A 15,861-nucleotide genomic window follows, 5' to 3' on the forward strand; every position below is an offset into this window, starting at 1 on the left:
TCCAACCAAAATATTGGAAACTTTTATTTTCTAATAGACCCAAGTAAAATAATTTAGTTTCCCCAAGTATGTTATTTTGAAGTTTAAAAGTTACATTTGATCTGACATGCAATCCTTTCCTTCTTTGAAACCTTTTAGGAACAGTTCATATATTACTAAACATTGAGAAAACTAATATAAAATAAAATAAAAATCCCTCTTTATAAATGCCAGGGATAAAGTTGCATACACACAAACATAGACACACATGTTTGTTTGTTTTTTCTGTTAATGGAGTTTCTCTGATGACATGACACTGAGTGGCACATAAAATTGAACTGTAATCCTAAACAGAGATGATTCTTTTACTGATTTTGTTTAGTAAAGTCATTTTCAGCTGTAGTAACAAATGGAACAGAACAAGTTGCCATTTTAAGCAAAAAAGATTTTTGTTCATAATTCATAAAATATACCACCCATATTTTCTTTCTTAGTCTATATGCTTTGAATTGATTATAAAATTGTGCTCATGTTCTTAATCAAGCAAGTAAAAGAAATTATAACATCTAAATAACAGTCAAATGTAAGCTATGTTAATATACGCTAGAAAATGCTATTAGGTTGTTCGAAAAATAACAGCAAATTTTTATATTAAAATTGTAGTCATTTTTAGGGATAAGAAACCAGTATTTTTATGACTTCATAAATACTACTGAAAAACTAAAGCTTTCTTGTACTCAGTGCTTTTACTGTTTCTAAATCTTTATTTCCCATATTTCAGACCTTTACAAATAATGATGAAAAAGTTGTGCATCACTTTCTTGCATGAATTAAAACCTGGTCATGCAGCATTGCAAACAGTTTCCAATATCAGCCAAGCATGTGGTGAAGGAACAACCTCCAAACATATAGTACATCATTGTTTTCAAAAGTTTTGAGTCTTGAAAATAAGGAGGGCAGAGGACATCCTTTTGCTGTTGGAAACGACCAACTGAGAGCATTATTGAAAAGAAACCTGCACCAAACTGTTTGAGAAATGGCATTTCCACAATTTCAGACCATCTCGAGCAAACTGGAAAAGTGAAAAAGCTCAACAAGTGGATTCTATAAAATTGCTCTTGAAAGTTTTTATTTCTTATTAAAGTTACAATTTAAAATCTTCCATTATTTTCTGCATAACCTGATACTGTGAATTTAGTTATTATTTAATGCTATCTTTAGCATAAAATAAAAATAAAAAGCTGTTACATCATAATCTTTTATTTACATGTCATTAATATTGTATCTTTTCATTAGTACATAAGGATGGCAAATAATATTTCACTTGAATAGATATATTATAATGCGAAAATCTAATTTTGTTCCAGTTTTCTTATGTACTGGTATAGTAACATACAAACACCATAGTATAGAAAGAATGAGTTACTATTTAATTGTCACAAAATTATCTGATTCTTGTAGCTTGCAGCCAGATCTTTGTGAGGTAGTACAATAGAATTAAGGACAATCACTTCTGATGGAACTTGTACATTGCAACCTAATGAAACAATAATAAACAAATAAGCTAATATTGTTAATAATACAAGAAAATCAGCATATTAAGGATAAGTGTTGAAAAATATTTTTTAATTGGGTCCTAATTTAACAAACTTCATCAGAAGTTGTCTCGTAAAATTTTATTTACAATTCCACTGGACAATGTAAAGCAATCCTTGCTTAATTATTACATTTAATATACTTTGGACTTTCACATGTACATACAAAAAAACCTGCTACCAACAGCTAGTATGCTAATAAATACAACTTGTAATTTAAATACATAAATTATGTTATCTAGAACTTAGTTTTCTCTGTCAGTACACAGCAGAGATAAGTTAATCTTGTAAAAATAAAATCCTACATAAAGTGTCTTTTTATTTAGCACTTCACAAGTGGTTGTGCATTACACTATGCTACTTGATAGTCATCTGATAATTTGCATTCACAAGATAGGGACACATAAAAGGAAAGAAAATAAGTAGATAATTTAAAATTACTTGCTCAAAACTAAATTAAATATATTTTCTGGTCTTGGAACTATTATAAAGGTATAGCATTTACTTATAACAAAATAAACTAACCTAAAATTGTAATGGAAGGGTTTAAACGTCCATTACTGTTGAAAAGTGGAACATTTTCCATTTTAGCAAAGGGTTTGTTTGGATTGGGATCACAAGGTGTACCCTCCACTCGAGACCAGCAGCCTACAACACTATTCCAGCCCACTATGCTGTGTAAAACTAATGTATGATCCTAAAATGGAGAGGAAAACATTTTTGCTCATGAAATTCTGAAGAATTTATACAATAAATTTAATGTTTAGTAGAAATTACAATGAAAAAATGAAAGTTTTATATTTGTCAAAATGTTGTAGAATTACTTCACAAGCAAATTATAAAGATTTAGCAGCAATGTACTGACATTTGTTACATGAAGAAATTATGAATAAATCATAATTGTTCCTTCTCAATGTAATCAATAATTTGACTTTAAACTTTTAGAATGTAGTTTGGTGAACAAGATAAACTTTATGAAATTTTCTAATGACATTTGTATATAATTTCCTTTCAAAAGATAGTGTTTCACCAGGCATATAACTTGAATACATCTTCTTAGCTTTTATGGCCTACCTGAATAGTAGCATTCCCCAAAATTATTGATTCTCGAATTCTCACACCTTCACCAATTGAAACACCTTTACCTACACTAACATTTGGGCCCAGCTATTAGAAAGAATAAAGAAGCACAAAGCTGATTAACAAAAATATTTATGTGTAGAATCTTACAATGTACAAAGTATCTTATCACAGAACACCTTAAATAACCCAACCATAGGATATCATAAAAAATAAATACAAGGAGAATATTGATATGAACATTTTTACATTTCCCATAATCAAATACACTGTTATATTAAACATAAAGTACACCATTTAGTGTCATAACTGACTGAAATAAAGTGTTTCATTATATCCAACAAAGCACCATATCGTAGTGCACATTAATATTTTTAAGTGCCATTAAAGTCAAGTGAGTTTATATCATTGTTTTGTTTATCGTTGAAGTAAAAATATATATCATGTTTAGTAAAAATGAATGTTCAGAGAGCAGTTTTGAATCTTTCATCTGAATTCTAAAAAAGATGTATCACATTATATCAAATGGCAGCATCAACAAGAATAAAACATGCTCTATTTCACATTTAAATACTATATTTTAAAAAAGTCTAATGTCATAAAAAAATAAACATGTCTGGTGCTACACATATATTAAAATACTACAACACAATAGAGAATAATGGCATAACATGCCATAAAGTTCTAAGTATATTACTGTTGGCTTCTTGTATGCTTTTTCTTTTTCAAACTTTTTATATTTGTAACTTTAAAAGACATAAGCTAATTACAAATTTTACATTAATTTTCAGTCAAATAATAGCTACACAAACATTTCACACTGCTAATACCATCTATTCAATTTCAGCTACTATCCATAACAACCTGTATAGAGAACATTAATTACTTACAAGTTTTAAATTTACCATCACCTGTTATTATTTAAGGAAATGTTTACACACTCAAGTATCATTTCTGTATCTATAGAACTTTAAGGTGGCACAAATATTTTGTCAGTCCTTTAATAGCAATAACTATTTTTTACTTTGCATCATTGTGGTTTGTAGTTCTGTTAAGGTTTAAAATGACACACATATTATAAGTAAAACTGTTACTAGAAAGGTCATCAACATTACAATAGAATATTTAGTTTCAAAACTCTTTAAACGTGTTGTACAAGAGCATCACTGTGTGAAAATATAAACAGGTCTTAATACATAAATTTATATATCCCAAGGTTATTCATGTGGTATGTGTAGACTTACTGTAAACTTAAGAATAAGTCTGAAACATCTACAAAACACTTGGATGATAGATCTGTTATACTCAGCTTATCAATAAGCTTTCTTAGAACCTTTAATTCTGGGTAAGATAAAGTTACAGAAAGTAATTTCAAAGACAAACAAACACTCCTCAACCTATCTTATCAAATACTAAGAACATGAAACGTTTTTCATTCCGAGACTTTAATATGACAAAGAATATTAACAAACCAAGATTTAGTGCTGTATCACTCTCATTACTGAAGGTGGCATCAATCACAAAGTAGCAAATACATTATATTACTCTCGTGTTGATACAAAATGAGATTAGATATATAAGAGCTAATTCAAGTTGGGGGTACTATTACAAATATTTTTTTTTATAACCCTTTAATTTACAAGAAAATAATTAAACAGGTAAATGAGTTTATACACATAAAGAGGTAATTGAGTTCTATAAAAACAAACAATCTGCATATCCTAATGCATTAGAGCAATTCTGAAGATATGAGCTGAGGAACTTGCATATTTAGCAGACTTACACATGAAAAGTTAGGCACCAACCCTTTATGGGAGTGAAAAACTTGTGTAGCAAAAAATTTAAGGGAACAACGGTATCAGAAACCACAAGGTAAGCTAATCTTGACAAAATAAAGGCTATAGTTATTAAAGATAACTGAGAGGTACAATAATGAAAAACAACAACAACAAAACAACAGAATAAACTATATTTACTGAATTTCCATCAGACCAAAATCCTAGAAAATTCCCCAAAGGTTTCTTATGCCTTTGCTCTTGAAAAAAAAAAACCATTCATATATAGTAGTAAAGGGTTAATGGAAAATTTGTCAGTATCTAAGGTCTAAGACTGACCTTACCATACCATATCTTGTTTCAGCTATTAGTTCATAATCCTTCCCATCAGACTGAATGTGAATATTTACTGGTAGCATGGGACCTATAACTACGTTATTTTAACTCGCAACACAGGCTTAATTGGTATGACCTACCACAAATTTTCTGAACTCATTTTAAAGCACTTGTAAATTTAATATCTTTTAATATAGTATGTTTATCTTCACAAAATATGACAATATTTCAGCTAACAATATAAGTCTTTCACATACAAATTTTTTTAATGAACTATTTTTTAATAACCAAAAATAAGGATGTTCCCATGAATGTATTATTTGTTTTGAATAGTCAGAATGCAAAGTGATTTTCAGATTAAGATGAAAATACTTTTCTCCCTCTCAAATTTGCTTTGTGTAATCCTTAATACCTCTTAAATGCATTTCAAATGTTTATCTCTACCCCCTCTCCATACGAGGTCAGTCAAGTTGACTGTATCAAACCAAAAAAGATATTAATCTAAATTAACCTTTTTCCTTTAGAGAATGACTTCCAATTATGACATGAACATACAATCAATTATCCTAAGCAGCTTTAATCTCATAAGAGCATACATCTATTTATAATTAAACTTTATAGTTTTAATGCCCTATAACTGCACTTTGAATTGTAACTAACTACTATCCACACCATTTCAAGGAAATGTGCAACTAAAGTTACACTATGGAATTACATTACCAACAAGATTATCGCACGTGTCTCAAGAAACATTTTTATTTTTTTATTTTACTCAATCTAATTTTAACTAACCTTTTTACATTTTAGTTACTGTTATAACAATAATTAGGAATAAACAGGAAAAACAAGAAATAGAGTACATAGTCAAATTGGTTTTTCCTGCTGTCAGTTGTTGATGACATTTAAACCTACTTTTTCAAATAATGCACAAATTTTTAGTCACTTAACAATGCATCAAAGAACATATATAGACTAATAACATGCAAATAGCAGACAATTTTCTTTAACTTACAAAATTTTTCTGACTTTTTAACTATGAGAAAAGGACCATTATAAATTCATTCAAGCTAGTGGTTATCTTTCGTATGGGAATGAAGCTTGTATCAACAGTGAAACTGACAATTCTTCATCTAGAAAACAACATTATATAACATCAATTGAGATGAAAACCTCAGCTTTCTACAGGTTAAAGATAATATAGAATTAAACATAAGAGAATTATTAACAAATTCTGAAAAATAAGGTGTGGCAACAGGGATTGATTTTCTATTTGATAACTCTGTAACCTAACAAAGTTAAAGGCTATGAAATTAGCAACAATGGTTTTATAGTGAGTAATTTACATTATATATGTAGCTTCTTCGAGGGTGGTGTATAACATAAAGACGAGAAGATACCTTGAAAAATGTGTCATACAAGTCACGCAACACAAAATTCAGAATGTTTAAAATATTATCTTAGAAAATTAAAAACTTAAAACTTGTACACTCTTAAAATATGGGTTATCAGTTAAGATTTTATGCTATACTAATTGCTATAATACAAAAAATAGATTAATAACATTTATACGGTAAGTCACTACAACCTTGTGTTGTGCAGTAAAAGGATGCCCATGACAATGGGGTTAAAGTGCATTTAACCTTCAAACTACCACATACACAGTCTCAGAGAAACTCGTAAGACTTACGATTACAACTCCTTAAGTTACATACTTACTGTTGCTGTGGGATGCACTAAAGCAGTTGGATGGATGAAAACATCTCCAATAATCACTGGCTTATCTTTGTCATTTTCTGCTAGCCAATCTGGATGCGTTTGATGGTATAATTCTAAGTAGTGACGATTAGCATATATTGCCGAACTAGGAAATGTGACTGGTTTTAGCTCGGTTGAATAAAATGTAATGAAAATGAAATACACAAGTTTTAAAAACAGAGCAGCAGACACAATCCAACTGCTAACATAGTTGATATATCACTATTTAAGAAATTATTTTTTTATATATTACGTTTCTGAGATACAAACACATATTTAAAGGATTGCTGATGAACATCATAGGAATAATGTAGTAAACAAACACGAAGTAACTACATTCACTTCAGGCCTCAGCATGTGAATCAAAAGATTTTATATGAAGGTTTTTTTTCACCATTGGCCCTTTCAAAAAGCCTAAATTATAAGGGACAACAACATCAAATCTTCATAAGGCATATACTAATATACTTAGCGGGTTATTTTAAGATGGAATATTTTTTATACATGTTAATAGTTTACTTTTTCTAGAACCAACACAATATACTGACAGCAAGATCAGGTAAATTTATATACTACTAATAATGAATGTAAAACTGGTATCTGGTCTTTAAATTTAAAGGAAGAATAAGTGACAATTAGGTTTAAATACACACTTTAACTAACTGTAAGTATACCCTATGGGATAATTCATTTCAACTGATTCTTAATAACAGCACAAAAATTGCTTTTTTTCAAATAAGTATGAGATACTTTGTCATTCATGCAGAAACATTTTTGCATAAAATCCTTGATACTAGTAAATCTTTTATGTGTAACTTTGTTACATGATAGATATTTTATACACAGTGAAATAATAGGTGTTAATTGCATTTTCTTTAGAAACTTTGAAAATACAAGTATAAATCTGTGATCATTTTCTTATGATAAATTTTACATTGGAATCTTCCATTATTTTCACTGCTCACAGCATCAAAAAAGGTTTGTTTGTTTGGAGTTAAGCACAAAGCTACACAATGGGCTATCTGTTCTCTGGCTAACATGGTGTGAGTATGTAGACACACATTCATGGGCGCACTCCAAAAATGTTCCTGCTGATGTTTTACAGTAAACTTTATGTAATGTCTACTGTTTACACACTGAAGAAATTGGAAAGTATGATTAGAGTTCTTAAAGATGGTGAAAACATTGCCAACTTTATAAATTATTGATTTTTAATGCTATTTACAAAATTTAAAATGCAGATTGTTTAAAATATATATTTAAATATACTTTTAAATAAAAATTACCAAAGTGTATTTAAAAATAGCTTTCTTTTTATTTTAATTCTTAACACAGTGGTTCAACTGTAGCCTAAGTTTAATGTTATAACCTGAAAAAAAGAGAATAGCTACATGGAAGTGGTTTAAAACAGTCTTATTGGTTAAGTTTTAATAACCTATATGATATTAATTTCAAGAAGTAACAAATTTAGGCAGTAGTATTATTTTAGAAAGGATTTGGGCAGTAATATGGAAATAATCTAAAAAGTAACAATGTACAACTGTAACTGAACATACCCAGCAGTTTTTACTTGACTCCACCATCTTGAGGTCTGAAAAACAAACATCTGTCCTGTTCCTGCAAGTGGTGCTAAAATCTCTTGTTCTAAATGTATACAGTCCTTGTTACTATTGTCCAAGAAATAATCCTCCCTGGAAAAAAAATGATGACAACTAATATTTCAGTTTAATATATAATTCTCATTAACATGTAGTGAATAATTCTACCTCGAAATTATAATAACCCTTGTTATTGTTGTGCAGTTAATGAATCTTCCTGGAAATACAGATAGCCCTTGTTAAGTTTCTGTTGGTTGGTTGATTTAGTGTTTAATGGCATAAAGCAGCTAGGCTATCTGCACTAAATGTTTGGTAAAATGGTAAGAGTAAATATAGTAAAATTCATAAAAGGAAATTAAGAGAGGACAAGGAAGATGTTCAATGCTCTTGTACATTTGACCTGTAGCTGCTTGATGTGTGGTATAAAGGTTAGCTTACGGTAAAAGATAAGCCCCAAGCAGCACAACTTCACCAATACGGAGATCTGGCTCAGGGCGAATACCCCGTTGGCAGCAAAAGTGCATGCAAACGGTTTTAGAAAGAGAGAAGGTAAAGCCATTTGCTGTGGTCCACTTCAGTAAACAATTGAGGGCAGTCTGTAGCTGCTGCTCAATATACCTCATGTTCAACGACTGACATAGAACTCGTTTGCAACAGTGAGAGGGAGTTGTTCAGTGATGGCATTAATCTTTATATTGAAAAGTGTGACACTCAGAACACAGCCCTGAGGGACACCAAGTTCCTGTGGAAAAGAACGGGAAAGTGTCGAACCCACATGAACTTGGAATCTCCTGTCCATGAAAACATTTTTAATAAAAATGTGAAATGGCCACGTACTACAAAGATATGGAGGTCTCGCCAAAATTCCATACCTCCATGTTGTATCATAAGCCTTCTCAATGTCAAAGAATATTGATACAAGATATGGTCGTTTCAAGTCAAATAAGGTGGTTCATGGTGGAGTGCTGTCATTGGAACCCACACTGGGTGGGCAAGAGGAGGTAGTTTGATTCAAGGAACCAAACAAGAAAAGCTTTAACTATCCTCTCTAAGGTCTTACAGAGACAGCTCGACAAAGCAATTGGAAAGTAGTTTGAAGGAATCTTGGGATCCTTCCCAGACATGGAGAAAGGCAGGACAATAGCCTGGCACTAGACATCAGGAAAAACATTCTCCTGCCAGATCCAATTAAAACAACCAGAAAGATAGCAAGAGAAGGAGATAGATGTCACAGCATCTAATAGTGTATATCATCAGGTCCAACCGATGAAGGGCCAGTTTGAGTTTCACCAGTGTAAAGGGACGATTAGAATCACACAGACAATCAGCTTGAAAGGAAAGAGGTGATTGCTTTGCTCGAGTCTTGATGGCTCAGAAGGTGAAAGAAGAAGCAGAAGTGCTAGATATCCAGCAAAAGCTTTCATCTAGAGTATCGGTGACGCTCTGGGTATTAGCTACTTCCTGGCCATAAGAGAGTAAAATTGAGAGGGGAATGGAATTATACTGACCACTGACCTTTCAAATCTTGTCCTATACAGCTTTGGAACTGGTGGTAGAGGATACGCTGGTTGTAAACGTAATCCAAGATTCCTTCTGGCTTCGAGCATGTGCACTCACCCACTGGAAAGTGATGCGGTTCGAGAGTGTGGAATATCTACAGAAAGTATCCCAGGCTCATTTTGGAGCCTTCCATGCAATGTGGCAGGCAGGATTTCACCATGGACAAGGATATAGTGGAAAACATGTTGAGGTTTTAGGAATACATTGAGCAGCTGCTTGTATAATACAGTCAGTTATTGCTGCCACACAGTTGTCTACTGATGGCTTACAGACAATGGCAGGATCAAGTTTTGCCTGATCCAGCTTCGACTGGGGCACGTGGGTCAGGTGGCATCGACCACGGCCAGTCTCTCTCAAGATTATAGAAATATGATAACTGCCTCGTAGATTATTGTCAACCCTCCATGAAAAATGGGAAAATGAAGGGGAGCAAATTGAGAGATCAATAGCAGTAAAGGACTGACTAGGTGCATGGAAATAAGATGAAGAACCAGTATTGAAAAGAGAAAGGTTGTGACCAGAGAGCATACACTCTACAGAGTGACCCTCCTATCAATATCAGCACCTCTCCAGAAAGGATGATGTCCATTAAAGTCTCCCAGGATGAAAAAGGGAGATGGCAACTGTTCAATGAGAGCACCAAAGTCTGTTGATCATGTCTCCCCAGGCAACAAGTAGAGAGAGTAAACAGTGATAGTATGACCCAAGGAAACACGGATGGCTACGGCCTCCAAGTATGTGTCGAGTGACAAATATTGAGGGTGGGCACATGCTGATCAACCAACAGTGCCACCCCTCCATGCACTCGTCCATCACACAGCCTGTCATTTCTGTATAAAGAAAACTGCCATAAGGTGATTGTATCATCAGGTTTCAGAAATGTTTCCTGTGAGGAAAGACAAACAAGATGGTGGGAACCAATCAGTGTTTTGATGTCACCCAGACTAGAATGTGAACCTTGACAGTTCCATTGTATGAAATTAGGCATTTTTATTTACTTGTAGGCAAATTGGGTGGAGAACCCTTCTGTCTACAACCACGTCTTTTTTCCTTACTTTCCTAATTTGAAGGGGATTCCAGAGACTGAGGACATGTACGAATGACTGTTTTGCATCTTGGGGTGAGAGAGGAAGATGGATCTGAGGAATTGCCTTTACCTGGAACCAAAGGATGTGGATCTTGGGGTTTGGTGGAATGTATATAAGGGACAGAGATAGGTGTTGAAGTTGATTCATCAACTTTTTTAACCATAGAGGTCAGAAGACTTTTCATTTGTTTGGAGAACAATTCTTTAGGAGGCACAGTAGCTGGGGAATGAAGTGCAGCAGCATACATCCGATATGGTGGTGGACTGCAATATTCAAGCCTCAGGATAGGTACTGATAGAATCATTTTCAAATGCTGCACCTCTTTTTGGTCCAACCATTTAGGGCAAGAATGAAAGTAGGATGAGTGAGAGCCATAGCAATTGATGCAATGAGGGTCCATTTCACACTGTCATGGTCCTTACCACTGCAATGAGCACACGTCAAGGAACGACAACATGACATATTTGAGTGACTGAACCGTTGTCACTGGAAACATTGGAGAGGGTCTTGGAGTGTATGGCCATACTCTGCAATTAAGACAACCTGCCTTGATGGTGGCAGGTGGACATGGTGACATAAATGTCAGAATTGATTGTCTCTTCTTTAGTTCAAGGTCAGACTGCCTAAACATATATTGAATTACATCAAATGTTTCTTTGTCTGCTTTTGGAGACTGTTGTCTTGTGTCCCTGTGTGGCTGAGAGGATATCCTGACTGTTAAAGTCTTGCTGCCTGACTGAACTGCACGTTTAGATCCTTTTGAATCTAGTTTTTCCTTTTCACAGTGAAAATACTTCTTCAATGGCTTCCACATGTCCAATATTCTGTTGTGGCACACCCCTAGTGATAGCCATCTTGTGTTAACAAGTTGTAGAATTTTTCTTGTTTCTTTGTCATACAATCTTTGAAACTCTTTGAAATGTTTTCTGCTAGCACTTTTGTCCAGAAAATAGTAGATATCTATCAATATATCAGAAACTGGGCAGGGCAGTTCTCTGGAAGCTTTCTTGGTAGCAATATTCATGAGGTTACAGGCACAGCCCAAGAAGTAAACACTAGGCTGTTGTCTTGAGATGTGTTCCATCACACCTTTACCTATACCACACATAACTGAGGCATTGTCTGAAGAAAATCTAAGACAGTTTTCCCACAGAATTTTCCTCTTTGTCAGTTTGTGGTCCAAAAGCTTGAAAATATTTTCTCCCATTGAAGCTTCTTTCCATTCCACCATTGTCAAAAGAGAACAAACAATTTTTCCAAGCAAAGGGTCAAGATATCATACAACTACTGGATACAGTTTTGAGTAATCCATGTCTGTGGATCCATCTGTGGCTAAACTCTAAACACTGTTAGTAAGTATGCTTGAAATCATTTTGTTATCTTCACAACCCAACATCTGTACAATGGCTGTAGTTTTGGTTCTTTAGCACAGCCATATTTTTTGCTATATCAGAGTTTGGGAACATTTTTCTGAATAGATGTCCTGCATGATCGGCTACAGCTAGAGATAAATTATTAGCAATGACAAATTGCATGAACATCACTTCTGCATTTATGGTTTCATATTCTGAATTCTTACTCATAAATGTCGTTATCTGCATCGTTGTTGTCTTTGCCTCAGCCTTTTGTTGATGTGATGCTGATTTTGTATGTCTAGAACAATTGTTTATCCCCGCCATGCGCCACAGAAAAATCGATATGACAAACTGTACAAAACGCATGACTGTCACTGACTTTTGACGTAATGACCGGATATTTTGCACTATATACTCTTTCCTAAATTTTTGATTCACAGTTTTAGTCCTTTTAGATTTGCCAGAAACAAGACAATCTGGTGAACAAGGCCTCTTCTTTTCCATCTTGTGAACAATTGCATTGGTGTTTCTATGCCGCTTAGAAAACGAGAAATACCCATCTACGCGAGCGCTGATTGGCTGACAAGCACTGATGACATAACTATACATTCCCCCACGTACCCAGTATGGAGAAGCACTGCACTCAAACTATTGGTAGACATCAGAGAAACAAATATTTTTTATTATTTCAAGCACAAACATGATCATCGCAAGTAGCCATTTGGACGATGTCTTATTTATTATCAAAATTTATTTGTATCTCACTAGAAATTTTCTTTTCACCCTTTCAAGCCCTGGGGGGAACAATTTATCACTTTATTGTATAGGCCTATATAATATATAATAATTTGGGAGTTGCAACAAGTTGTAATATTTGTCTCTATGAGTGTATAGACGTAATGTATACACCAAAATCATAATGATTACTCTCAAATCGTAATGGTTGGCATCTCTGCTGACCCCACCCACCATGGAGCCCTACAAGGGGATGCACTACAATGTCAAACAAGGACACTGCAGCAACATACACACACATTTAAAGTATTGCTAATGAACATCATAGGAATCATGAAGTTAAGAAACAAGAACTAACTACATTCATTTCAGGTCTCAGCATGTGAATCAAAACACTTTTATACGAAGGTTTTTTTTTCACCAATCGCCCTTTCAAAAAAGCTTAAATTATAATGGACAACATCACAGACTTGAACTAAATAATTTCTTAGATACAAGCACACATACTTAAAGTATTGCTGATGAACATTATAGGAATAATGTAGTAAACAAACAAGAACTGTGATGTTGGTATAAAGATGTGGCCACGTGTGCTGGAAAGTTAATTCAGTGAGTTCAAATTGAAAAACTTGTTACAATGTTCCTTGCTACAAGTCAAGTACCAACTAGAGTCAAGCTGAGCCTTCTATACAGGACTGCAGGCCATATACAGAATAGGCAGGGCTGTGATGGCACCAGAGCAGATGAACTCAACTGCAGTGACAATGATGTGTACTCAGCTTCTATGTGATCCAGGGCAAGAGAAATGACATATAACTCAGCAGTGAACACAAAAATTGCAGAGAGCATTCTATAAGCAACCACCAAGTCACAATAAACCATGGCAGATCCCACAGACTCACCTGGTTTCAAACCTTCTGTATAAATGGGAATAGAAGAATGGTCCAAAAGATGTTTGGCAGAGGAAAAAAGGGTACTTTCAATTGGGAGTATTCCCCTTTAACAGATGATTTAAAGACAGTTTTTTTACTGGACCTAAATTACACTGGTTTTAGAGAATATGTTAAAGTTGGTATAATGAATAATCCCCCCTAGATGTAATAAGTTTAATATGATTGTTTTTTTCAATGCAATATTTAAATACAAAATAATAATTGTCAAGAAAAAATACCAGAACAATTAATTAAAACCTTTAGTACTACTGTAAAATCACAAGTTGGAAAAGATAATCTATATATGAGTTGTTGCCCAATGCACAAATGCCATTTGAAAAACAAAATCTACATTTTTCTCTTTTAGAATAATCATTTATGGAAATTTAAAACAAAAACATGATTATTGTTGTTGTTTTCTGTCATATTATTATTATATTTCAGTGAGTTCAAATTGGTAACAAAAAAATGAAGATATTAAAGTGTGTTTTGGATAAATTGTTTAGATCACTAAGTACTCTCAGTCTGTACACATATCAATAGTTATAAATGTATGAAAAGTATATATAAATTACAAAATTATAAGTCCTGTAATTCATATCAATATATACACTTAAAAATATTAGTAAATGACACACAGTAACTGAGGATGCTGGTATAAATTCTATAAACTGTGCTTAAATGTTCTTGATGATTGCATACATTTTACTAAAATCTCCACTTAGCTAATGGGTGGTTATCACATGTGCAATAGATGAACAAGTTGATAATGATTTAATCTCTACTCAGTAAATTTGCTTATAAAATCTATTCCATGTGAATAAAGTTGATTGATGTTTATTGGCACAAAGAAACTAGGCTATCACACAAAACAGCCAGTTAAAAAGGTACAAGGAAAATTACTGTAAAAGGTAAAATAGAAATAAAAGAAGATAGAAGACTGTGACCAATGCATAGCCTAGTCAAGACAATCTCCTCCTTCTGATCCTTATGGAAACAAGATGGCCAAAGAACAATGGAAATTTTGATCGGGAAAAGCTTGTTATGATGTTACTCACTACAAGCTGACTACCAGCTGGAGTCAAGCCGAGCCTTCAAGGATAGACACAGCTGTGATGGCACCAGAGCAGATGGACTAAGCTGCAGCAACAGCAAGTTCATTCCCACAGATACTGATGTGGCTAGGTATGCAGAAAACTGTGTATGGATAGAAGATAAAGAAAAATGGACCAGTCACTTTAGACTACTGATAAGAACAGGGAGTGAACTAATGGTAAGCAATTCCAGCTAAGATAGTTGGTGTAAATAATACAATGTGTGTACTCCAGAGCTTCTATGTGACCCAGAGTAAAAGAAATGGAATACATTTCAGCAGTGAACACAGAAACTGTAAAGAGCATTCTGTGAGCAACTGCCAAGTCACAACAAACCATGGCAGATCCCACAGACTCACCTGATTTTGAACCTTCTGTATAAATGGGAATAGAAGAATGGTTCAAAAGATGTTTGGCAAAGAGAAGAGGGAATTCCCAATTGGTAGTTCCCCTCCCCCTCAACAGATAATTTAAAGAAAGATCACAGGCAGGGACAGGCTTATCAGAAGAAACAGAAACATCATCTGATGGCACACTCAACTCAGCCTGTTGTGCCTGGATATGAAAACCAAAAGGGAAGAATGACATAGCTCACTGAAAAAGGAAGATAAAAATCCAGGTGGGATGCTATGGTAATGATGAAAGTTTAATGGCATGCTGCGAAGAAAGTTGCAAACAGCAGAGGTGAAAAGGAGGTTCATGGGACTCTGGACTGAAGAAGTGCAGAACCAAAGCCCCAGATTGTGAATTGGGTCCAGCATCCTCAAGGCCAAGATCCTAGCAAAACCACAGATCAGAGACCTGAAATTCAGTTTGGAACAAATGATGGCACAATAGATCCTGAGCATTGAATACTGATTTGCTCCCCAAAAGGTGCAATAGAGTACATGGAGGATATTCAGTGCCCTCATATATTAGACATGTAGATGCTTGATGTGAGGAAAGAAAGCTTACAGTAAAAAATAAGCCCAAAGAATTT

General features: G+C 33.9%; 1 protein-coding gene across 6 annotated transcripts in view; it reads right to left on the reverse strand.

The window, feature by feature from the left end:
• Positions 1-723: 723 nt before the first annotated feature.
• Positions 724-15,861, reverse strand: part of Gmppa (GDP-mannose pyrophosphorylase A) — a 49,582-nt gene continuing 34,444 nt past the window's right edge. For 3 of the 6 annotated variants that reach the window (XM_076448462.1, XM_076448463.1, XM_076448465.1), the window contains exons 6-10: positions 8,077-8,232; positions 6,482-6,626; positions 2,649-2,741; positions 2,100-2,271; positions 724-1,051 (exon numbers count right to left, since the gene is read on the reverse strand). In XM_076448462.1, coding sequence (XP_076304577.1) covers positions 810-1,051; positions 2,100-2,271; positions 2,649-2,741; positions 6,482-6,626; positions 8,077-8,232 — 808 coding nt within the window. In that variant the 3' untranslated portion in view covers positions 724-809. Of the gene's footprint in view, positions 1,052-1,223; positions 1,517-2,099; positions 2,272-2,648; positions 2,742-6,481; positions 6,627-8,076; positions 8,233-15,861 lie in introns of those variants that run through there. The other 3 variants (XM_076448467.1, XM_076448464.1, XM_076448466.1) reach the window with 3 other exon arrangements.

This window comes from Tachypleus tridentatus, chromosome 8, assembly GCF_004210375.1.
Source record: "Tachypleus tridentatus isolate NWPU-2018 chromosome 8, ASM421037v1, whole genome shotgun sequence".
In the NCBI taxonomy this organism is placed as follows: Eukaryota; Metazoa; Arthropoda; class Merostomata; order Xiphosura; family Limulidae; genus Tachypleus; species Tachypleus tridentatus.